Source organism: Catharus ustulatus, chromosome 5 (genome assembly GCF_009819885.2).
Source record: "Catharus ustulatus isolate bCatUst1 chromosome 5, bCatUst1.pri.v2, whole genome shotgun sequence".
Taxonomy (NCBI): Eukaryota; Metazoa; Chordata; class Aves; order Passeriformes; family Turdidae; genus Catharus; species Catharus ustulatus.
Window position 1 is genome coordinate 14,027,160 of NC_046225.1, and position 22,126 is coordinate 14,049,285.

A 22,126-nucleotide genomic window follows, 5' to 3' on the forward strand; every position below is an offset into this window, starting at 1 on the left:
CAGCCTTAAAATTCTACATCTAGCTTTGTTGGTGAACTACCACAGGCAGAGTGCATGCCCTCAACTGAAAGGTGGAGGTAATGATGCTTTGCAAATGTCTAAGAAAAAAGGCAGTCAACTTCCACTGCTTGCATTTTAGAGGGATTAAAAATACAGTCACTCTTCTACCTGTCCTGCAGTTATAAGTTCATTTTGTTTGTGTAATCTTCAGCATACTGAGGGAAAAAGAGTGAGGAAGTAAAACACCAATCATGAGTTTGCAATGATTAATTAATGTTTTCCGTTGAGTAGCTCATAAATCAGTAGCAATTCTAAGAAAAAGTATTTGGACATTAAAGAGCTGTGGATATCATAAGAGTGTTTTTGGTGAACAGTCCTAGTAGCTAAAAAAGCCTGGTGGAATATTTGTGTTCTGAAAACTACTCCCATAAAACCAGACACAAATACCATGTTTAGGAAACAGTAAATGCTCATATTACAACACTTTCACCTAAATTGAGAGAGTCCTCTTAAGATCATCTAGTCCAGCTTCAGTGCTCAAATAGGTAGACTAAGTTGTTCAGGGAACCTCTCTCGTCAACCTATACCAGTTTGACTCTTCTAATCATTAAAAAAAAAATAGTGTTCTTGTGTTCAGACTGTGTTGTGTTATTTGCTTTGGTTTTGGAGCGTGTCTCTGGTTTTGGTCTGGGGTTTTTTTTCATGTAGTGCCCCTTGCCTCTTATCCTGGCAATGGATACTGCTGACAAGTATCTGACTTCTTCAACTTCCTTCCCACTCATCAGGCATTTGTACAAATGGATGAGATCCCCGAGATCCCTTTGAGCCTTCCTTTCTCCAGACCAGACAGTTTCAGTTTTTCAGCCTCTCCTCATACAGTAAATGCTCCAGTCCCTTAATCATCTTTGTTGCCTTGTACTGGACTTGCTCCAGTAACTCCAGATCTTTCTTGTGCCAGGAAGCCCTGAATGAGATGCAGCATTCCAGAAGCAGCCTCACCAGCACTGAGCAGAGGTGCAGGATCACTTCCTTCAACCTGCTGGCAACTGTCTTCCTCCTGGTGGCCTTCTTGGCTACAGGGGTGCATTGCTGGCTGGGGGTCACCTTCTTGTTACCAGGATCCCAAGGTCCTTCTCTGAAAAGCTGTTTTCCACTTGATAGATGCCTAGGATATGCTGGTACCCAGGGCTATTCCTCACAACTTTGCATTCCCCTTTTGAACTTCAGGACATTCCTTTGCCCACTTCTGTTGAGATAATGCTTCTGAAAGGTGACATAACCATCCAGTATTATCAGCCACTCCTTCCTGTTTTAAATCATGCGCAAACTTGTTGAGGATGCAATCCTCAGCATTTTTTTTTTTTTTAATGGAAATGAAAGCTGCTTCCCTCCAGGTATTGCTACTTCTCCTGTTTCCCTACTCATGAAGTTTGATGCTTCTCTAAGGGATTTTTCACTATATTTAGTCTATTTCTTTTGGACAAATAATTTGCTTAGTGTAAACTACAGACTTGAAAGAGCATGGGTGGCCCTAGCATTGCTGAAAATACTAGAGACTAGAAACAGTATTTCCCTCAGTGTTAGAAGGGGTTGAGGAAGCTAGTCTTTATTTCTAATATCTCAAAAGGCAAATAACCTTTTCCTGTATGTTGTATGCCCTGATGGGGAAGTGCCAATGCAAGGAGAGATTTCCTGCAGGCTGCATGCCTTCATGCTCAGCAGGCTGACTTGCAGCCCAAACCACTCTTCCTGCCAGTAGGTGAGGGCTGATCCCTGAGAACATGCAGCATGGTCCAGCATAGCTGAATTCCCTGTGAAATTCATCACACCAGGCAGATGAACTCTGCTAGAAGCTTGATCTCTGCATGGCTCTTCCCATCCTTATCCTAATGGATTTCTTTCCCTTGGGAAGGTAAAGTCTCATCACCACCATATTTCCTTGTCTCCCAATGCCCTATCTCACCTTTCTTTAGGCATTCCAAAGAGAGGACATAGTTGGCATCAGTACCACTGCCATGTCCCTCTGTGCCTGCCTTCCTCCTGCTGTGTCTCTGGTAAGGTGCTGTGTCACAGGGAGATGAGTTTGGTGAATGCAGTCCCAGTCCAAGCTGAGCTCCTTGGGGCCTTGTCAGCTCTCATGTTCCAGCGCAGTCTCGGTATTACTCTAGTGTTTTAACAATAGAAAACTAGCTAGTTAATTGAGAAACCAGAATTGATTTCCCTGAGGAATTTGCCACCTTGCTGGTGCAGCAGAGACTCTGCCTTTCAATGTAGATGTAACAAGGTGTTTAAAAACTTGGACACACTTCCATTTAGCAAACAGCTGTGGCTTAAAATGCTGTTGCCTTGCTACTTAACGAAGCTGCAAGACTTCTCACTGAAGTAAACAGGAGGATAAATACTGTTTAAAAAACATTCTGTTTTGCCAGTTTGGGAGGTGGTTTTTCCAGGAGGAGGTAATGCCTTAAACCATGGCAGGTGTTTGATAATAAGGCTGTGCCTGAATCTTCAGTGACTAGCAAACTATTAAGCAGAAGCAAAATGAGAGAAGGAGTTCTGAGTCTTGCTCTGATTTACCTTAGATGATTCTTAGGGTGGAGTAAAGTTATTGATTTCAATGCACTTAAATGCAGAATATAAAATTATACAAAAGGATCGGGATTGGAGCAGATAATTGTCCTTTATTTCTACATTTGTAGCTGCTGTAGCCCTGAGCTAAGTATTCCAGTCCTCAGTTGACTAAACAAATTCTTTTCATCAGTTCAGAAATTACTTAGTGCTTTATGTTGTAAAATATTAATTTATTTTTTCTATATTTAATCTGTACTGGGTGAGAAGTTGCTCACTCACTTGGGGGAGAAATTCTGCATTTCAGGTGGTTGTAGGCCTAACTCCATTTGTCCTAGGGTCAGGTGAGTGGATGGTTATTTTTTGTTTGGGTGTTTGGTTGGTTTGGGGGTTCTTTTTTTTTTTTTTGCCAAATAGACTTACAGTAAAGGGATGTGGGAAGGTGATATATAATATATGTAATATATGTACTTATATATCATGATATATATAAATTATGTAATTTTGAAATTGAAAAGCCAACTGTAGTTATGGTAAAATAAGAATCATGAAACTCTTCGGTAACTCTGAAGAAGCATCCTATAGTACTTAACTAGCAGCAAAATTATGTGGACACCAATATGTGGTCCTTCTTCAGACCCTATAGACAATGTATTTCTGGCCTGTGAAATCCAGGGTTTTATATCAGTATGGGTTTAAGGCCACCAGGCTTAAAGTGTTGATTTTTTTAAAAATTGAAATTAGAAGCTATAGCATCTTTCCTATGCAGTGTGCTATTCTAACAGCTGAAAACTATAAACACCATAGATTTTCTGAAGAAGTATTAATGTGTTAAATTTGCACCTCAACTAGAAGCATCTTGTGCTAAAGTTTGTTATAAAGTGATGATGGCTAGTTAGTTTGCCAGGATTCAGACAGGATTCTGAGAAAACTGGTTGTGTTTTAGCAAGGAGGCATAAGGTCATATTGCACTTTTCCTCCTTGATGCCTCTCCATTTGGAGGCTTTCAGATTGTAGTGGAATCCTTGGTCTTCAAGAACATTTGTGACTCAATATGCTCTCTGCAAGAGTTCTTGCCTAGAAGTGGCTGTGGGCCTTTCATTTTAAGAAAGAAGAGGTTAAAATCTTTGCAGAAGGAGAATTTGGTCATCTTTTTAAAAAGCTGAAGCCTGTGTGTCATTTAGGATCTGCTGGTTATGCAAGTGCATCTCCCTCTTGGTAATTGTTTGTTACCTGTCCTAAGACAGCAAAGGCTTCTGATCATTGCTCATTGGCCTTTGTGGGGTTGATGGTGGCCTTGCCAGTCACTAACTTGTCATTATTAGTTATTCTTACAAACCTGTTACTTAATGTTATTTGTTTACAGAGCAATTGCAAGTATGGATGATGGTATCCATGAGCTGTTGCCCTACGGGCTTGTCCATCCCTTTGTGTTTGCCTTTCAAATGCTTAGGAGTAAAGAAGTTTGTAATCAAATGTTGTTTGAAGGACTGATTTGTAGTTACTGCTGAGCATGGAAATATTGTCATAAATTAAAGCCAGAGGAGTTTATGCTGTTAAGGGTAATGGCCAATACATGTGAGGTGGTAATTTCAATTATAACTAGTGGGCCTCATTGTACATATTGAAGATACAGAGGCTATAGAAGGTATTTGCCGATGTTCAACAGGAAATTAATCCAAAGATAGGAGTAACTTTGAAAAGAGCCTGTGCAGTCTGAATAACTTTCCACTGCATGCTCAGGGACACACACAACTGACCAGGCCTTCCTTTTGGTGGGCTATACTTAAAGCAGAGGCAGCCATAGTTTGGTGTGAGAGGGCCCAGGAACTGGTTAAAATGGTTTCATTTTTCCACTCAGTGCACTTCTTTAAAAAAATCTGACCCTGGGAGCAAAACTCTTTAAGGTTTCAAAAAATAAAGCAAGGATGCGAGCTAATTTTTAAGTTTCTGTTTAGTAACCTTTTCAAGTATTTGGTACATTGCATAAAGACAGTTTGGATGCTAGATACACTGCAAAGGTTTTAGGAATGTTACATCATTTATTACTGTTTAAAACCTTATTTACTCAATTTGTTTCATTTTTCTCATGTCTAAGCGAAGAAAATATTTACTTTGTTCAAAAGTGGTTTCTGGAGCTGAACTTAATTCATATGTGTAACTAGATTTGGTGTTTGGAAGGTGCCATGCAATCATTACTTATTAATAGCAGGACCTGCAGAAGCAATGCATTATTTATCTTATGTTGTCTGTGGAAGACTTGCAACTATTTTCTTATGTTTGGACTAAAAATGTTCGAAAGTGTGGTCAGCTGACTTAATTTTTTCTTTTTGTGCTATACCCCCAAACATCTAATAGGACATTTTAAAAAATGGCATTATGCCCTTTGTCACTTTCCTTAAATCAATGTGTAAAATAGTGGGAAGTGAGGGCTGATGTGCTTATGGTTTCAGTGGGAAGGCTGGATACTATCTATTGACTAGGACAGGATCTGGAGTAATGCACTTAGCCAGGATAGAGATGAAAAAACCAAGTTGTTCCCAAAGAGAGTATCTCCAGGTGTGGGGCTAGAAACTCTTCAAAGGTAGAGTATATAAAGTTTTTCTCTGATAATTCATTCAAGCATTGGGATTTATTTCGCTGCAGAACACGCTTAAGGCTTGGCCCACTAAACTCCTAGGGAAACTGTTAGGATGCCTATGGAAGCCAAGGTCACCCTCAGAGAGATTTAATGCTGCTCTGCTGTGTGCCAGTCCCCACGGCCCTTTCAAAGAGCTGTCTTCCCGTGGTGCCTTTTTGCTGCAGCCACCTCAACTCCCCTAAAGGGGGTTTCAAATGATGGAGGGGAAAAAAACCTGCACGGCACGCTGTAAATTAATGCTGACAATGTCAAGATTAATTTATGCCAGAAACGCATGAGGGATAGAGGGTGGGAAGAGTGATAGTGAAGAACACAGTACTTCCTGTGTCCTGCTCTCCTAGAGCACCTGGGGAAGGGCTGTCTCAGCAGCGGTGGATCACAGCACAGAGCCAGCACTCTTTCCCTCTCTGGAATGGCTACTTTGTGGCCTCCTGCACAGGATCGCTCGGTCACTGCTCACAAAGATGGCTTAGTTCAACACAGTTGCCATGTATTGAAAAAAAAGAGTAAACTGGTCTAGCGTTGCAACTCCTACAGTGAACAAAGTTGTGTTGCTAGTCCCAGGTATGCCGAAATTGAGGTTTGTGAGCAACAGTGAAGAAGGCTTCTGGTATTTTTTGGATCACTGCTAACACGGTAGAAACCTCCAAAACCAGTATAAACTGGAGAACTGAGGGAAAAGACAGGACCTAAATATTCTGAGGGAATTCTGTCTCCGGTACTCTTGGTCATGAGCAAGTGTAAGGCACTGTTTGGGCTCATCCCTACCCCCAGAAATCACAGTCCTGACTTTGTTTTTTACCCCTGGATAAAAAATAAATAAATCTTTCCATGAAAATGAAGTGTTTTAGCTGTATTGTGAAATGATAAACCAGCTGAAGCCAGGAGGAATTTTTGTTTCAGTAGATGTGTACCCTGTACATGTGGTTTCAAAATTCAGAATTGCACAGGCATAAACCTGATATTGTCATATATGTAATCTTTTAAATACTATTTAGATATTTTTCCTTCTAAAAGGCTCATTGTAACTGTAAAATGGGTATAAGATTATGTGAAACCATTGTAAGTTGAGGTAGTTAAGAGTTTAAATTTGCTTTTTAAAAATACTTAAGTTGCAGATTTGGTGTTTCGTGTTTTCCTAGGCAGCTGTTTATTTTTTTAAAAATTTAAGTTAGGATGAAAAATAGTGTGATAAAATGATGAGTCAGGTTGTCAAAAGCCAAAAAATTCTAACAGGTATATATGCTAGAATAATGCGTATTTTTATTTTTGCAACATCTGACTCATGATTTTGATTATGTATTCTGCTAAGTTCAAAGTTTTCTTACACAAAGAGAGAGCTATATGAAACAACCATGCTTCAAATAATTTTACTTCAATTGTAGTAACAGGTTTTGGAGTTTAAATCATTAACAACCTCTGTGCGAACTTTTATCCAAATGACTGCAAGTCACAAAGAGAGCACTTCTCTTTCACGGAGTACCTTTTGTGCTTTAGTGAGACCCAATCCCTCTTCTATTTTTTTCCCCCACCTTCATGTCTGTCTTTGAAGAAAGATGTGTGATTTGTGAAGTAATGAGAGTATGTATCAGTTAATGAAAGCTGCTATCCTGGCTTCATAATGCACGCTGGAATTGCTTCAGGATAAAGCTTCCTATACCTGCATTACAGCAGGAAAAAAAAAAAGTGAATATCAGAAGTCCAGATTGCTGTGTGCACTGTAGAAGTATCATGTAGCAGTTAAATCAACCATTAGGGGTGACCTAATCTTGATTTCCTCCCCCCCTCCACACACACATTCCCAAGGAGTTGTGATTACCATTCTCCTTGTATTCTTTCCACTTTTTAAAACCTGCACTAGAAATTGTCAGAATACCAACTTGCCCACCTTTTTTCTGGCTTACTTTGGGTGCTTGTTTTGGCCTGGAGGGAGTTGTGTATAAAGCAGCCTCTCCCTCCCACACCGAATTTTGGCTGCATAAAGCCCCTTTGGCCCCTGTGCTTTGTGAGGGGATAGCGGAGCCCATCCAAGTAATTCCATGGTGTTAGCTGTGTACACCACCACAATTTTGCTTTTCTAACACAGGAAGACAAAACGCCCTAATATGAAAAAAAAAAAAAAAAAAAAAGGTTGATGTTATTATTTTCACTCCCACCACAAACGAGGAGATTACAGTGCGAATGGTCGAGACCCACAAATTCACACACACACTTTTTTTTTTTATTAATTATTTATTTTTTTTTTTTAAAGAGCGGATTAGCAGCGGGTGCAGGACCGGGGCAGCGCATCCTCCGCCGCCGCGCAGCGCCGCGCCCGGAGCCCGCGGGGAGCGAGGGCACCGTCCCCTGTGCTCCAGCGGGGCGCGCGTGTCTGTGCGTGTGTCTGTGCGTGTGCCCGCCCGCCGGGGCTGTGCGGGGGTGTGTGCGGTGTCCCTGCCCGCCCGCGGGCGCGCCGGGAGCGCCGCCGCCGCCGCTGCCCTTTGATCCCGGCGTTAGTGTTAGTTAGGGGCCGGGAGGAGCGCGGGGCGCAGCCCTCGGCACCGCCGCGCCAGCCCTCGCCCCGGCACGGCGCCCGGCGCCCGCCCGCCCGCCGGGAACACATCCCCGGCCGCTGAGGGATACTGCGACCGGGGACAAGCCAGGTGCACGACCGGGTTGCGGGGGGGTGGGGGGGTGGGGGGTGGGGGGGAGAGGAAAAGAAAGAGAAGAGGGGGAGAGGGAGCCCTTCGCGGTGGCTCCGAGAAAACCGGCTTCAAGCCCCCTTTCCCCCGGCGAAGAGGGAAAACCCGCCCCGGTTAGCAGCTCCCCCGGGGGCCCCGGCTTTGTGCCTGTCCGTGCCCCCCCCTCCCGGTCTTATTTGATCTCCCGTTAAACCAAGGAGGAGAATGTGAAAAAAGGGGGAAAATGCCCAGGAGGAAGCAGGAGCAGCCCAAGCGCCTCTCTTCACGTAAGTGCCCCCTCTTTTTGCCATTTTCTCCTTCCTCCTCTCCCCGTCTCCTTCCCCTCTGCAGCCGCCTCCGTCGTTTCGTGCATTAGTTTAGGGTTACAGAGGTGAAACTGACAAAGACACAGCCTGGGTTATTCCTCTTTTAGGTCTGAGCTAAGGCAGCCATGTTGGTGATGAACAGCCTTGTGCCCTTTTAATTTTTCCTCTCTCTCCTTTCCCCCCTTCTTTCTTCGCGTCTCTCGCCCTTTCCTCCCTCTCCCTCCCCTCGCCCGTGATTGTGCATTTGTGCTAAGGGGGGGTGGAGGGGGGGGGCGGTGTGGGTTTCTCTTTGGGGCCAGAGGGAGGGGGGTCTGTTTTATTGGGGTGGGGAGGGGGGCTAAGCACGGGCGGGGAGGGCGGCGAGAGGGGAAGCGGCTGCTGGCGTCTTGTGCGGAACCAGCCGAGAGGTCTGTCCCCGGCTAAAGGTTGCGGCGGGGCTGGGCGGCCCGGGAGCGGGGGTAGGCGGGCAGCGGCAGCCGAGGGGGCCGGCGGGGCACCCCACACCGACCCCCGGGCCACCCCGGAGGGGGCCGGGGCCGCCGCCGGCGGCGTGGGAGGGGGCGGCGGGGAGGCAGACCGTGGCAGGCGAGGTCCCTGCAGAGCAGGGAGAGGAGGCGGCGGCGGGCTCCGGGCTCCTCCTGGCCGCAGTGAAATGAAGGGTCAGGCGAGCCAGGCGAGACTCAGGCTTCGGCGGCGCTGCCCTAGACGAGAGCAGCAGAGCACAGGGCTAAAGTGCATCCGATCCTCCGCCCGCGGGCACCCACTGCGCTCGCACACTCACACGCACACACACATCCACACACATCCCCTGACACGGCTCACCCTGCCCTGCTCCTGATCGCTCCCTCCCCCCTCCCTGGCTGTTTTCTCCCCTCTTTGCAAAACAGTTAACTTTTCTCCCGCTCCCTCTCCCCCCTCTCCTTGTATTCAGCGCTCGGCAGCTATTGAGAGGGAGGCGGAGAGGAGGGGAAGGGACCTAAAAATACCCTGCCCCTGCATGGCCCCAGGGCCGGTTTAAGGAGAGCGTGGGGTGGATGGAAGGGTCATTTGTCTGTCCCCGACACATCTGCTCGGAGCGTGCCTGCAGCCCCTCCGCGCCGGGCTCGGGGCAGGGCGAGAGCCGAGCCGCCGGTGCCGGAGCCGGGCTCGGTCACCGGGAGTTCACCGGGGCGGCTCCTGCCCCTGCCCGCGGGGCGCCGCTGCGGGCGGAGCGCGGCCCGGCCCCCGCTCCGCTCTGCGGGCGGAGGGGCTGGGGCAGCGCTCCCCGCGCCCTTCCCGCACCGCCACACGGCCCGGGATCGGGGATGTGGGCGCGGGGGGCGGCGGGCTGGGGGCGAGGGGGCAGCACTTGCAGCCCCGCAAAGATTTGTCTCCCCTTTTCTTTTCCTGCCGACTCGCGGCAAGGGCTCGAGTTGTGGTGGGCTTTGCTTCGGGGGCTTGATGTTTGAGGTTGGTTTGGGGGTTTCCCCCTTCCCTTCTCCTTGCCGTTTGCCCCCGCAAAGCCCTTTGGCGGTCCGGCAGCCGAGGAGCCGAGCCGGCAGCCCCGGTTCCTCCCGCAGAGCGTGGCTCGGCTCGGCTCGGCTCGGCCGGGCTCGGCTCGGGGGGGCGGCGGGATCGCGGCGCCCGCCTCTGCAGCGCCCCGGCCCCGGCGCGGCGGGCGGGGGCAGGGGCCAAGCCCGGGCTCGCAGGGGCGTTTCGGGGAGCGGCCGTGGGGGGCCCGGCTCGGCAGGAGCCCCGCGGGGCTCCCGGGGCGGGCGGAGGCGGCGGGGCCGCGCCGGGCTGGCGGCTGACCTTGCCCTCGCCCCCGCCCGGCGCGCTGCCCTCCGCCCGCCCCTGGGGCTGACATCAAACCTGGGCTCCATCTTAGCTCGGCCGGGCGCTGCCGAGCGCGGCGGCGGGGGCTCGGCTCGGCGCGGCTCCGCCGGGCCCGGCCCTGCGCTGCCCCCGCCTCCGGGTTGCGGCTGAGGCCGCCCGCGGCCCCGACCTCCTGACCGCCGCGCCGGGGCAAGTCACGGCTTTTGCTGGGCCGAGGAACAATTGCCTTCATTGTGCAGATACAGTTCGGTGTGTGTTATTATTTTGATTTTTTTTAATTTTTGTTTTTAATACACGGCCTAATTTGTACTTCTTTCGGATTAATTTTTTAGTTCAGTTCATCGGAGGAGATTTTTTTTTCCTGGTGTGTGAAAGGTGCACCAGCCATATGTCCCACACGAATGCTACCTTTCAATGGGATTTATTTATTTTAAATTCTTTTGCAACTAGATTGCACTGGATCAAAAGCTTTTATCTGACACTAGTAATAATACTTTAGATAACTCAGAATAATAGTGTTCTAGATTAAGAAAATACCTTGGAATTCAGTATGTGGATGATGTGTATAGCGATTTGGTTTGGGTGAGGGCTTTTGAAGCAACACGTTGCTTTAATGGGTACTCAGTGTAAAATACGTTTTTATTCTCTGATTCTTGCTGGTTTAGCAATACATTTCTTAGCGGGACAGAGGGTGTGTTTCATTTTCAGGTATTAATGGTGGCAGAAGAATGTAAAGTTCCCCCCAGCATCCTAAAAGCTGTCAGCTGCAGTGCTCGACCTTCACTCTACCCCAGGGTCCTCTGTTCTCAGGGCTTCTAGGCCTTAATTAATTAATTAAAAGTGGTTAGGTACCCCTCAGAGCACCTGGGGATTGCTGTCACTGCTGACTAGCACCTTGATTTTATACTTCTGCCCACTGCTCCACTGGTCAGCCCACACCTACATTCACAGGTAGTTTCACTTGGGAAGACTGCACTGCCGAAAAGCACACACCAAAAAGTATGCGATGGTGAAGAAGTTCTCTGTACAAGACTTTGCTGGAGATGCACCGGGCTGCTGCGAGAGTTTAATTCAGTTTCAAGGGAGCTGCTGCATCAGTGTTTGTAGGAAGAGAAGGATTGATATCATTAGATGCGATAATAGTGTGTTTGGGTGGCATCTGCTTAAAATGGCAGAGTTAAGGTTGAGCTTTCAGTCACTGGAGTTGTTTACAACATAATTTAGTTTGGAAGGGTCCTTTGCGGGTCGTGTGGCCTAGCCCCCTGCTCAAAGTAGGATGAACCTCAGCGTTCAGTCAGATGGATGGGCCCTTTGAGACTCCAGTATTTACATGTATTGTAAAGTGGAGTTTTTGTGTCCAAATAAGTCAGGTTTGGGGAACTGTTTAGTTACAGATGCCAGCAAAATGTCTTCAATCACACTGAAACACAAAAGAAAGTGCATCCTTCATAATTTAAGATACAAACGAATGAGGATAGGACTTCAGAAGTTCCTGGACAGACAATGGCTTGTTCATACCCAAATGAAATACTGAAGTGGTGTGAATTTGGTTTACAATGGCAGAATTAAGTCTATAACTTAAATTTTGCCCAGTATATGAATTTCTTGTGGTTATATTTGGATGCAGCTAGCTTAGACAAGTCGATTCATTTTCACTGGGATGTTTTAAGGAATTTTGCTCGTTTCTGTTTGTGTGTGTTAGGAGTTTTTCTCCCTTTCAGCTGCTTTAGCAGTTAGATATTTTTCATTTACTCAGCATAAGAATCTATAAAAATATATGTGTAAACACAACCCTGGCTTTCTTCTCCTTGATGCCTCGCTTTCCATTCTACCTCAGGCTGTTTTCTTTACTGAGGATTCCTGAAAGTCTGTTACCTCTGAACTACTCCATGTGACTCGGAAGAGCTCAGCCTGAAAAGTAAAAGTTTTGGGAAGTCTTCAGGCACTCGAGTAAATATTTAAGATCTAGAGCACTACATTGCCTTAAGTGCAGCAATCGATACTCCTTGGGGTTTGATTCTGTCTCGGAGGCTTGTCAGCAATGCAATTTGCGAATGAATGCCACAATTCCATTTATTCAAAGCTTGCATTTATTACGGAGTCTCAGGCAGAATTAAATGCTACATTGAGAAGTTTGAACTGCTGCTAGTTTCTGAGGAATGTTTTCAATGCAGTACAAACTTCAGTAACAGTTTTTGTTGGATTTGTTTTGTTAAAGGAGGAGATGTGGAATTGATACAATATTTGTTTCAGTATCAGAAGCTGGATATCTGACTACAAGTGGGTGTAACCCTTCTTTCATGGTCAGGTACTGTGTTGAAGTGTTCAGCTATTTCTATACAGTAAAAAAACACTTGAACTCTGTGAAGCTTTTTATTATATTGTGTCTTTATTGCTCGATTTTATCATCAGAGGGAAAAAAATGTGTCAAACAAGTAAATTAACAGTGATTTAGAGCTTCCTTCATTTTTTATTTCTGCATTTCGCTTCATCTGATACTTTCTGATAGCAAGAGAGGACGCATTGGATGGGTTTTTCAAAGGTCTTCCCAATGTCAGGAATGCTTTTGCTGTTATTTAGTATTTAACAGTTGCCTCCAAGATAAAACACTTTTGCCAGGAACAGGAGTCATTCTCTTTCAGATGAGTTTATTACTTTACTAGCACATGTGGCATGTATAAGGGGAAGGTTTTATTTATTCTTCTAACATGTTTTACTCTTTCTTCTAACATCTTTAGTATTTTTTTATCTCTTACCACTGTGGGGATCTTAATATAACACATAGTCTACAAGAGGATCCACATAAGTAAAATTATTATTCTTGGTTAATAATTTTAATGCTCTCATTATGGTTGTCCTGGTGGTGCTGTAATGCACCTCTCAAATAAACAGCAGCCTTTTGATGGATTAAGAAACAACCCCATTACTCCATCTGAAAACACTTTTCTCATTTTGTCTCTCTTGTGCTAGTGAAGTCCTCACAAACTTTTAAAAAATACCCTCTCCCTTTATGGGGACCCTTTCTGACATGTAAAGTGTGTCTCTTTAAATTCGTGTGCTGATTTTTGATTTTTTTTTTTTTGTTGTTATGCAAACTAAGTCACTTGTACAAGATCATTCCGTGGTAAATGTCTAAAGCACATCAATGATATGCTACATCTTAGTGTTGTCTGATTGTACAAAATATGGATAAATCACACTGAAGTATAGATTGGGCTACCAAAGAGTCAGTGTTATGCTTGTTAGGATCTTATAAGTGAGATTTTAGAGTGGATAAGGGTGCCCAAGACTTAGAACAAACTGCAAACTTTATAATTGGCCAAATGGTAAAATGGGCAGGGAGAGCAGTGGACTGGGAAATGTAAGAGCATGTGGACAGAACCCATTTTTACTTTTAAAATGGATGAAGAATGAGTATGACTTAATCTTTGTAGCAGAGTGATCGTTGTCTTTTTCATATGTGAGAAGGCAGGAGTAGGAGGAATTATGTTTAGAAAAAAAAGAAGGAAGAAGAGGAGCCAGGAGGAGCTGGCTGTTCAAAGTGAAGTATTAGTAATTTCCTATAATTTAATCAGACCAGATCCCAGAGCAAGATAATGAGAGCATGACCTACAAAAGAGGACTTTTTGGAAGTTAAAAGGGTTTCTAACATGAAGCTTCACAAGGCATGTGATTTGTCATGAAGCACTATATACAGGACTTTTTTTTCTCTTCCACATTGTAAAGAAATAATAATGTAGACATGAGTTCAGATGGTTAGGGAGAGCTGATATGGATTGTGGCTGGAATCCTTTAACTATTGTAGCTTTTCAAGCATGACTCTGGAGTTCTTTAAGAGTATATCTTCCAAATAACAATTTGGGGTTTTCCCTAGTTTTTTGTTGCCTAGTTTGCTATTTATGGTACGTTATTTCTGTCATTTGGGCTTACACATACAAATCCTTCCAGGATGATTGGAGGCTAAAGTATCATGTGCCTTTCAAAAGTAATAATAATATGCTAAATACCTGGACTGCAAAGTAGCTAGCAGTATGTAGCAGAATCCAGTTCTCATGGGAATGGGGGAATTTTCTTCCTTTCCTTTTACCCCACAAAGTAAAACTTTTTTTTGTTCTACCTTAAATGTTTTCTCTGAACAATACATGCTGTGTATTGATAAGGGCATGAAGAATAATAAATTATATTGTTATAAAGAAAAAAAACTCACAAACCTTCAAAAAGGTGGGTAATATCCCTCTCTCCAGGGATTTTCTTTTTTAAATGTAGTTAAATAATAAAACTCAGACCTATACTTCATTTGAAGGGGTACATGCTCTAGGGTACAAACAGCATCAGCTGCACTTACATGCTGCGTTGTGGCTACTCAGTGAAGGATTCAGCAACTTGTACCCATAAGCTCACTTGAAAGCTTGTCTTTCAGGTTTTCTTTTTTGCAGACTTACCATCAACTTTATGGTAATGTTATGCTCCCAAAGACAGTTTCACTTTTACTTGCTTGGTGTCCTTCTTGGTCTAGACACCAAATATTTTGAATGTCCTGTCTAAACCTGACAGCTTAGGAGTTAGCTCTATTTCTTGAAATCTCTCCTGCCTTTCAAGGGATTTCCTTGTTTGTGGTGTAACTATACAGAGCATTGGAGTTCCAAGTTAAGCCTAATGCTAAGGTAAGCCTGTTCCATTTTGCAGGTTAAGAATTTACACAGAATCCGAGTTTGGGAAATTTGGAATGACACAAATCATGTCTGGGGTATTTTTCTGAGAAACATTCAGTAAAGAGAGAAAGAGGGCTGCATAAATAGTCCTTCCCCTCATTCTTTTCAGCAATTAGACAACAGGATTGGGAGCAGAGGGGAAAGAGTGGCTAGTGCTGATAGCACAGCAGACCAGGAGAGAGAAGGTTGCATGAGAGACTGATGATTTAGTTGCTGTTTAGAATAAATCCCATTAAAAATTAAAGGTTATCAAGTGGTAGTGGTCGTGTAATGAGTGGTATAATCAGCAGTTAAAGCAGATGAAATTAGGTTCCAAACATCTGCACTGTTTTGTTTCTTTTATTTGGGGTGCCCCCACTAGGGTGGAAATAACATTTTTGAAGCAGGTCAAAACCAGGCTACTGTTATCATCCCTTAGAATTTTGCATGGCCCTACTCTAAAGATTCCCTTCCTCAAGAAAATTTGTAGCTCTGCCCCTCCTCTGGGGTTTGCAGCTTGGATGTGGTTTTCTTCTGTTGCAAGGCTTTCTATGCAGGTGCAAAGAATTCTTTTCTGCATGGTCTCGAGTTTTATCTGAAAGTTTCTGAAAGGGAAAAGATTTGACACAAGCTTGCTTTAAAAATTGTAACTTCTTATTATGACCAAGTGTTTTGGATGTGTCCTGAATCTTGCTGCCTGTTAGATTTTTGTATCAGGTCAAGTAACTTTTACAAAAATGCATTAAAAGAACTGCTGATTTTACCAAGTGTGTATTTAGCTTAATGAATAATCCTCATGTGTGACTTTAATGAACACAAATTCTTTGCAAGCTTCTAGACTTCACTTTGATTTGTGTAGTAGGACAAATAATTACTCATCTCAAAAATTAAAATACGAACAGATCTTCCTCAACTAGATCATTATCTGGAGTGCAAAGTAAGGAACAGAGAGGGTGGCAGACAAGTGTATTTAGACAGCAGCTGGTGGTGTAGCTGTGTTTGCGTGCTTTCCTGAAGCACAGCCAGCGTCTCTCCCTTTATAAACCACTGTGCCAAATCTAGACCTGGCAACTAATGACTGAAGACCCATTTCTTTATGTGTTTGGAGCAGAACTTCCTCTTATCTGCCTCTGTGTTTCTGGCACTTCAAGCCCACGAGGAGTCCTTCTCAGGCACCCGAGTAAGCATAACAGCCTAGAGCTGCTCCAATTTCTGCTGCCCCCAGGCTCTCACCCTGCTCCTCATTCTGGAAAGGAAAGGCTGACATAATCCTTTTGTCGATTCTGCGTTGCCAAAGGGAGTTCTTTGCACAGTGAATAACTCTGAAGGGAGCTCTTCTTCCCACCTTGAGGTACTTGAACATTGCCCGCAAGACCTAAATATGCTTCATCATAATTGTTTATATTGTCTTCCTGCACAGTGCTGTGCCACGCTGAGATAACAAAGCAAGCTCTAAATAAGCTGCCTTGTGTACGGGAGGCCGTTATCACAGCAGTGTGCCCAGGTTAATTCAGCTCTACTACTTGTGGGTATATTCCAGCTGGCTCAGATATCACCACATAGCCCTGCGTTATTTAGTATGGACACACTCTCAGGAGAATCAAAGTTGTTGCCTTTGAAGGCTTTTACTGGCCTTCGTAAAAGTTGTTGGTAAAGCCCACAGAGTTCTCAGCCAAGAAATGCGCTTTGGAAAAATAAAATCAGATTCCACTACCACTGTCACACCTGTTTGTTTGTTCAGCAGAAAAACCTGGGAATGGACTGGACATGAACGGGAAAATTCCTCATCACTTCTAGCTATTCTCCTTTATCTAAATTTTAAGTGGATTTTTATGCAGAATGTCAAAATTGGTTGCTGCCATTTCTGCCGTGTCTGTGCCCTAAGTAGCCATAGCAGTAGTTTCCTATGCTGGGAGCTTGGCATAGAATCCTAAATTTCTTCAAAGTAAGATAAAGTTTGAGGAATGTCCACTTCTAATTGAGTGCTTGCACATTAATTATGTCACCTCTGAATTAAGGTTGAAAGCTGAGGTGTCGTGCGTAAAACCATATGTCTGGGAGCGAGCAGTGCCTATTCCACATGGTCTGCTGCTGTGTGCTCTTCTACCACTATGAGTAGCTTCCTAATCCTCTCTTATTTGGCATTGCTTGTTAACCCCAAGCAATCCTCTCAGGGCTAGAGAAAGCAGCTGTCTCTGGTAGCAAACACAGCACAACAAAACAAACACTTCTTGAAACTTCTCTTAGATACTTTACTGTAATATCATCCTTGTGGGAGGAATTAGAAACTCAGGGAATATAATTTGCTATGTTTTAATCTGACTTTGGGAGAGAAGTTGTTAAATTACAGGCAACTAGATTCCTGTGACATGTACAGGAGAGGATAATTTCAGTATCTGAAATTCTAAGCTTTCTGTTTCTGAACCAGTTGGAACGCTAATGAGAAGAAAACACCTCAGGTGAGTAATGGGGCAGAGTAAAATAAGTAAATGAGGAGCCCATTATTTACCAGACATCGAGCAGGAGAAGTTGCCTATAGCAAAAACAAACAGAAACTAGTTAAAATGAAAATGGATTTTTGTTAAAGCAGGTACTCTGGTTGTTGTCACCTGCTGTGGTTGAATATTGCCATCCACACAGTTTGTGAGCTCCTCCCTTTGCTTTGTGACCCCTTGATAGGGGTTGTGAGCACAGTAGGGATAATTACAGGCAGTATAGCACCTTGATCTGAGGCTTCCCAGGTTCTGTTTATTGCCACCTGCATATTAAGATGACAGGGGTTTCTAGTTGACTTTGTTTCTTTTACTTTATTGATCTCTGGAACATCTTTAATAAATATTTTCTAAAGCAACAGTTTCATGTATTTTAAAAGTCCTTTTCTAAGAGTCAATGTTTTGGGTTCTTAATGTGGGTTTTCCTCTTTCTGTATCATAGTAAAAGGGAAAGAAAGTTCACAGTATTTATTGCTGCTACCTTTCTGACTTCGATATTTAGAAAAATTTAGGATGATTTCAGTGAGTTCCCTTAACATTTTTTTAAATTGACCTTAATGTTTATTATCAGGAATGGGCCATCTTTCCAGCCTTCTTCTGATCTCCCTTGTAGTGCTAGGGTGATGCAAAAGTTACAAAAGTTGCCTTGGTCCCCAGATGGGGATTCATATTGCATAGGGATCTTTCTAGGAGAAGAATAATCCTATTATTTCCTACATCTTCATATCACTGCAGCTTGGAATAGTATTTGAATCAGAGATGGGAAAGGTTAGAGATGAAACTACAGCTGGAATGCATTCTGATCTACTTAGTGCTAGTTAAGAGCCATTTCCAGCTGCTGCTGATAAGCTGATCTCCAGGCTGAGGCTGGGTTAGAAAACACAAGGCGCAATCAGAGCTCGTGCTGTGTTCCTCCTTTGCCAAATACCCACGAATCTCACAGGAGAGAACCTGGCCCTGTGTGTAAATCAGACCAAAGTGTTGGGATTATTGGATATGTAGTGGTAACTATTGTTCTGAATTGAGTGGAATGAACTGCTTTTGCCAGGATGCCGCAGGGGTTGCTGGGAAATTGAGATGTCTTATTTGTGCTTAGAGAAGGAAATACTGAACTAACCAAAAAAGTTAAAGTAGGCATAGGTCAGGATGTACAACAGCACATCATCTTATCAAGGTAGGCAAACAAAACCAATTCTTTGACAGTTTTTCAAACTCCAGTATGTCCTTTCTATGAAGAGCAGCCAGGCAGACACCTGCAGAATAAAGAGACAGAGAGATTATGTTCTTCTGCCTTCCCCAGAAGCTACCTGGGTGATGAAAACCTCCCTTCAGCAAGCAAGATTTTTTTTCTCTTGCTGTTTTACTGGTGCTGTAAGCTGTAACTGTGTTCCTTAAACAGTTCTGGGTCCAAGAGTTCTAGATTGCAATGACAGAGCTGTTGGGGTATATGATGATTGTGGGGATGTTCGGAGGCTCAGCAGGATAGTATGCAGACATTAGATCTCTCTTTTTGAGTATTGGTTTGGTTTGGTTTGGTGTGTTTTTTACTTGTGGCTCAACAGGAAGTTTTCTTTAGAGAATCTTCACACCTATTGGCAGAGCTTCCCTCACAGCTTTTTTCAGCTTTAATCCTTTTATAGTAATAGTATATTGAGATCTATTTCTCTTTTTTCTCTTTCTTGAAAAACACTTGTGGTGTAATCACTGCTTTTATCACTGGTAAGTTTTCTCTTTTTCACCCTTTGTCAGTCAATATTTATGATAAGCTTTCTGTGCCAGCTGAAGAAGATTGGTCAGGAAAAAGCAGGAAAGTAGAGAAAGAAATAGCTATTTTTCATTTTGGCAATAGCAGTACTTTATCAGTGTCACACCCTGAGTGCTATTGGTAGTTTCAGAAGTTACTAGAAAGAGAAGTTATTTGGAACTGGTTCAAGAGAAGATACAACATGCCTTTGAGCTTTGGAGAGGAGAGGAAAAGTAAAGGTTCCCATTTGTATCATCCCTGTAATTTTTGGCCTGGCTTAGGAAATTAGAGACAGTAGTTGTGGAGAAGGCAGATCAGAAGTACCATGTTCTTCCATAGGACTTCTGCTTACTCATATGTCTCCTGAATTTGTATTTTCTGTGGTAGCAGTAAGACATCAGAAAGTGCTCTCGAAGATTAGCTTGTGCAAAAGAGAGAAGGAGACTCTTTCTTCCACTTTCGTTGGTTATGTGCAGTGCATAGGAATATAAGCCAGGGAGTTAACCTGCTGTCCTAGGCACATATGACTGAACAAAAAAATGGTTTTAGCCTAAAATAGAGCCTGTTTTCCAGTTAGGTCCTGTAGGAAAGATACACTTAATAGTTCCTTGGGGAAGCTGAGGTAAGTCGTTGAGGTTGTGCATCTGTAGAGCAGTCGTCCCTTGGAGGAGCAGAGGTCAATGGGGAAAAAGTTGGAAAACATGCTCCATTAAATAACTGGATGTGTTCTGGATGCTGCTGTGTTTCAGCACTGCTGAAAACTTCTAACAGAGCTTTCCTCAAGTGTCAGAGCTGTGCTAGGCTTACAGCAGTCTGTCCCTGTACAAACCCTGGTCACAGTTTGTCACCTCTCAATTTCAGAACTTGAGCATACCTTTGAAGAGATACAGGAAACCAATTCTATTGCACAGTCTGTTGTGTTTAGTAACTTCTATGTGTAGAGGAAGAAGAATAATATGTTAATTATTCTTTTAGTTTCAGCATCTTTGCATTAGCTGTTTTCTGTTCTCCTGTTCTGGGAATCTCTTGCTATTACCAGTGAGAGAAGAGGTATGGAAAGGGAAATTTTCCCGGAGATCATGTGCATCTACCTTGTCATGGGTTTAAGATTTCATTTTTAGCCCAAATCAGTTCACTGGCAAGGACCATGGCCTGTAGATTTTTGACACTCTTCTGCCACCTGTGAGAATTGGAATGTTCTTTAGATCCCCACCAGGGGCACTGAAGCAGCTCTGCCTTGAAGATGAAATCAGTAATTGCAGTGCTACAGTAGTATTTGCTTGTCTTTACCTTCATCTGTGTGTTAAAGATTTCTTCCTATTTTATAGACATGAAAGAAGGGCATGGCTTGGGGAAGAAGTTGGTTTAGACCTCATAGGAGAAGCTGAGGAGAATGGGAACCACCTGCCCTGTGTTTGTGCTCAGCCAGGCAAGGAGTAGTGATGGAGAGACAGCAGCTGCTCTTGCTGTGGTGTTCAGGTGGGCTGAGGGAGCTCTGAGGGTCTCACACAGAGCTAGAGTTAATGTGGAACCAGCAGCCTCAAATAATGACAGCAAGGGAGTTTTATTTTCTGGAGCTATCACTTTGGTATTTAGAAACCTTTTTTAAACAAGCGTGTTGTAATCTTGTTTATAGTAATTAAGGATTTGCTAGTAATTTAAATAGTTGGTTTTGGCAATGTGCAGGTCATCTTCTTATAGGTATTGCTAATGTCAGGTTGAAAACATTTACACAAGAATAAAAGTCAAGGAAGCAGGTAATTGACTGATTTATCAACCTTAGCAGACAATTTTTTCTGATACATCGTGGTGGTTATGGCAAATTTACTCTGGATTGCTTAAGGGCATGATCCTATATGGTGTGTACAACACATGAGGGCAACTCCTTGGAATGAATGGGTGAAGGAGCAGGTAATCAGCCAGCCTGGTTTTGGTGCCTCAATTAGCCTTTTGGTCAATGGCTTGTCTCCTAGGAAATTTGGGAATTGCTATGCACAGCGCAGCTCAGAACACAGGTGATTTTTCCTGGAGATTTTAGATCAATTTTAGTCTTTCAGGTAATGTGAGAACTTCTGTAAACTTATGCCCATTCCTAGGCCATAATGCTAACCTGCAGTTGTGATTAGGGAATTATTATTTTCATTGCAAATTGTCTGTATGCAACAAAGTGGTATGTTTGAACACTTTTCTCACTTCTTTTGCCATCTGCATCGATGCTTCCAACTTCTCTGCTTCCTTCCCACCTGTAAGGGTGACTAAAATCATGTTGCTGTGGTGACCCTGTCAGTTTTGGATGATAAGCCATATTAAAATGAGTCACAGCTATTGAGGATTAATCAGCAGTGCAGTAATCTGTAGCACAAATGGATCACTTTGTTCTTGGCTGCTGTAAGTTGTGAGGAATATTTGAGAATTCCTGTGCCTCCCGTTTTTTACTGTTGGGGTTGTGACTGCTGGGATTTGCAGTGCATTTCAGGCAATGAAGATGCATTTTGTTGCAGTAAAGAGTTGAGACAACTATCACTGCAGCCAGATCTGGGGAGGTGGCAGGTCAGGGGCAGGCTTAATTAAGATGAATTGTTGGCTGATGAAGGCACTCAGTAAGAGCAGGCAGTTTACAGATGTAGCTCAACACCAGAGAAGACAGGTATGCAAAATATAGCAGACCACCAATTTTATTTGTTATCAGGTTAAATGAATATTAGAAAGCAAAACTTTCCTGTGTTTTGTTTTTATTTTGCTTTTTGGCACCTAGAGGACACAAAATGTGACCTAAGAAACTGCAGTATTCATAATGACTTCTGTTTTGGTATGGAGGCTTCTGTGACCAAGAACTAAACTATCAGAAAGCACGTAGCCATTTGGAAATGAGTAACCGAGCCTCTGCTTTGCAGCTAGACTATGTTTAAGATAAGGCAGTTTTGTGTTTCTGCTTAGAATTTCCTAATAGAGACACCAGTCCTGTATTCCACAAGCAACTTCTTAAAGAAGGTTTCATTAATGTCCTGCCAAGGGATATAAAATCTTATTCATGGAGTTAGCTGTTATTGAAGGATGGCTTTTAAATATTATGGACTACTATATTGCATATTTGGCATTCATAGGATTCTCCCACAATAATTTGATCTAGGGTGGAAACTAAAATTCCTCCTTTTTAGGGACTTTTCTGGTTATAGCCAACTTTTGCAA

At 43.7% G+C, this 22,126-nt stretch overlaps 1 protein-coding gene across 3 annotated transcripts in view; it reads left to right on the top strand.

The window, feature by feature from the left end:
- The first annotated feature begins 7,909 nt into the window (after positions 1-7,909).
- ZNF827 (zinc finger protein 827) overlaps positions 7,910-22,126 on the top strand; it is a 99,192-nt gene continuing 84,975 nt past the window's right edge. For all 3 annotated transcript variants that reach the window (XM_033061403.2, XM_033061404.2, XM_033061405.1), the window contains exon 1: positions 7,910-8,156. In XM_033061403.2, coding sequence (XP_032917294.1) covers positions 8,114-8,156 — 43 coding nt within the window. In that variant the 5' untranslated portion in view covers positions 7,910-8,113. The remainder of the gene's footprint in view (positions 8,157-22,126) is intronic.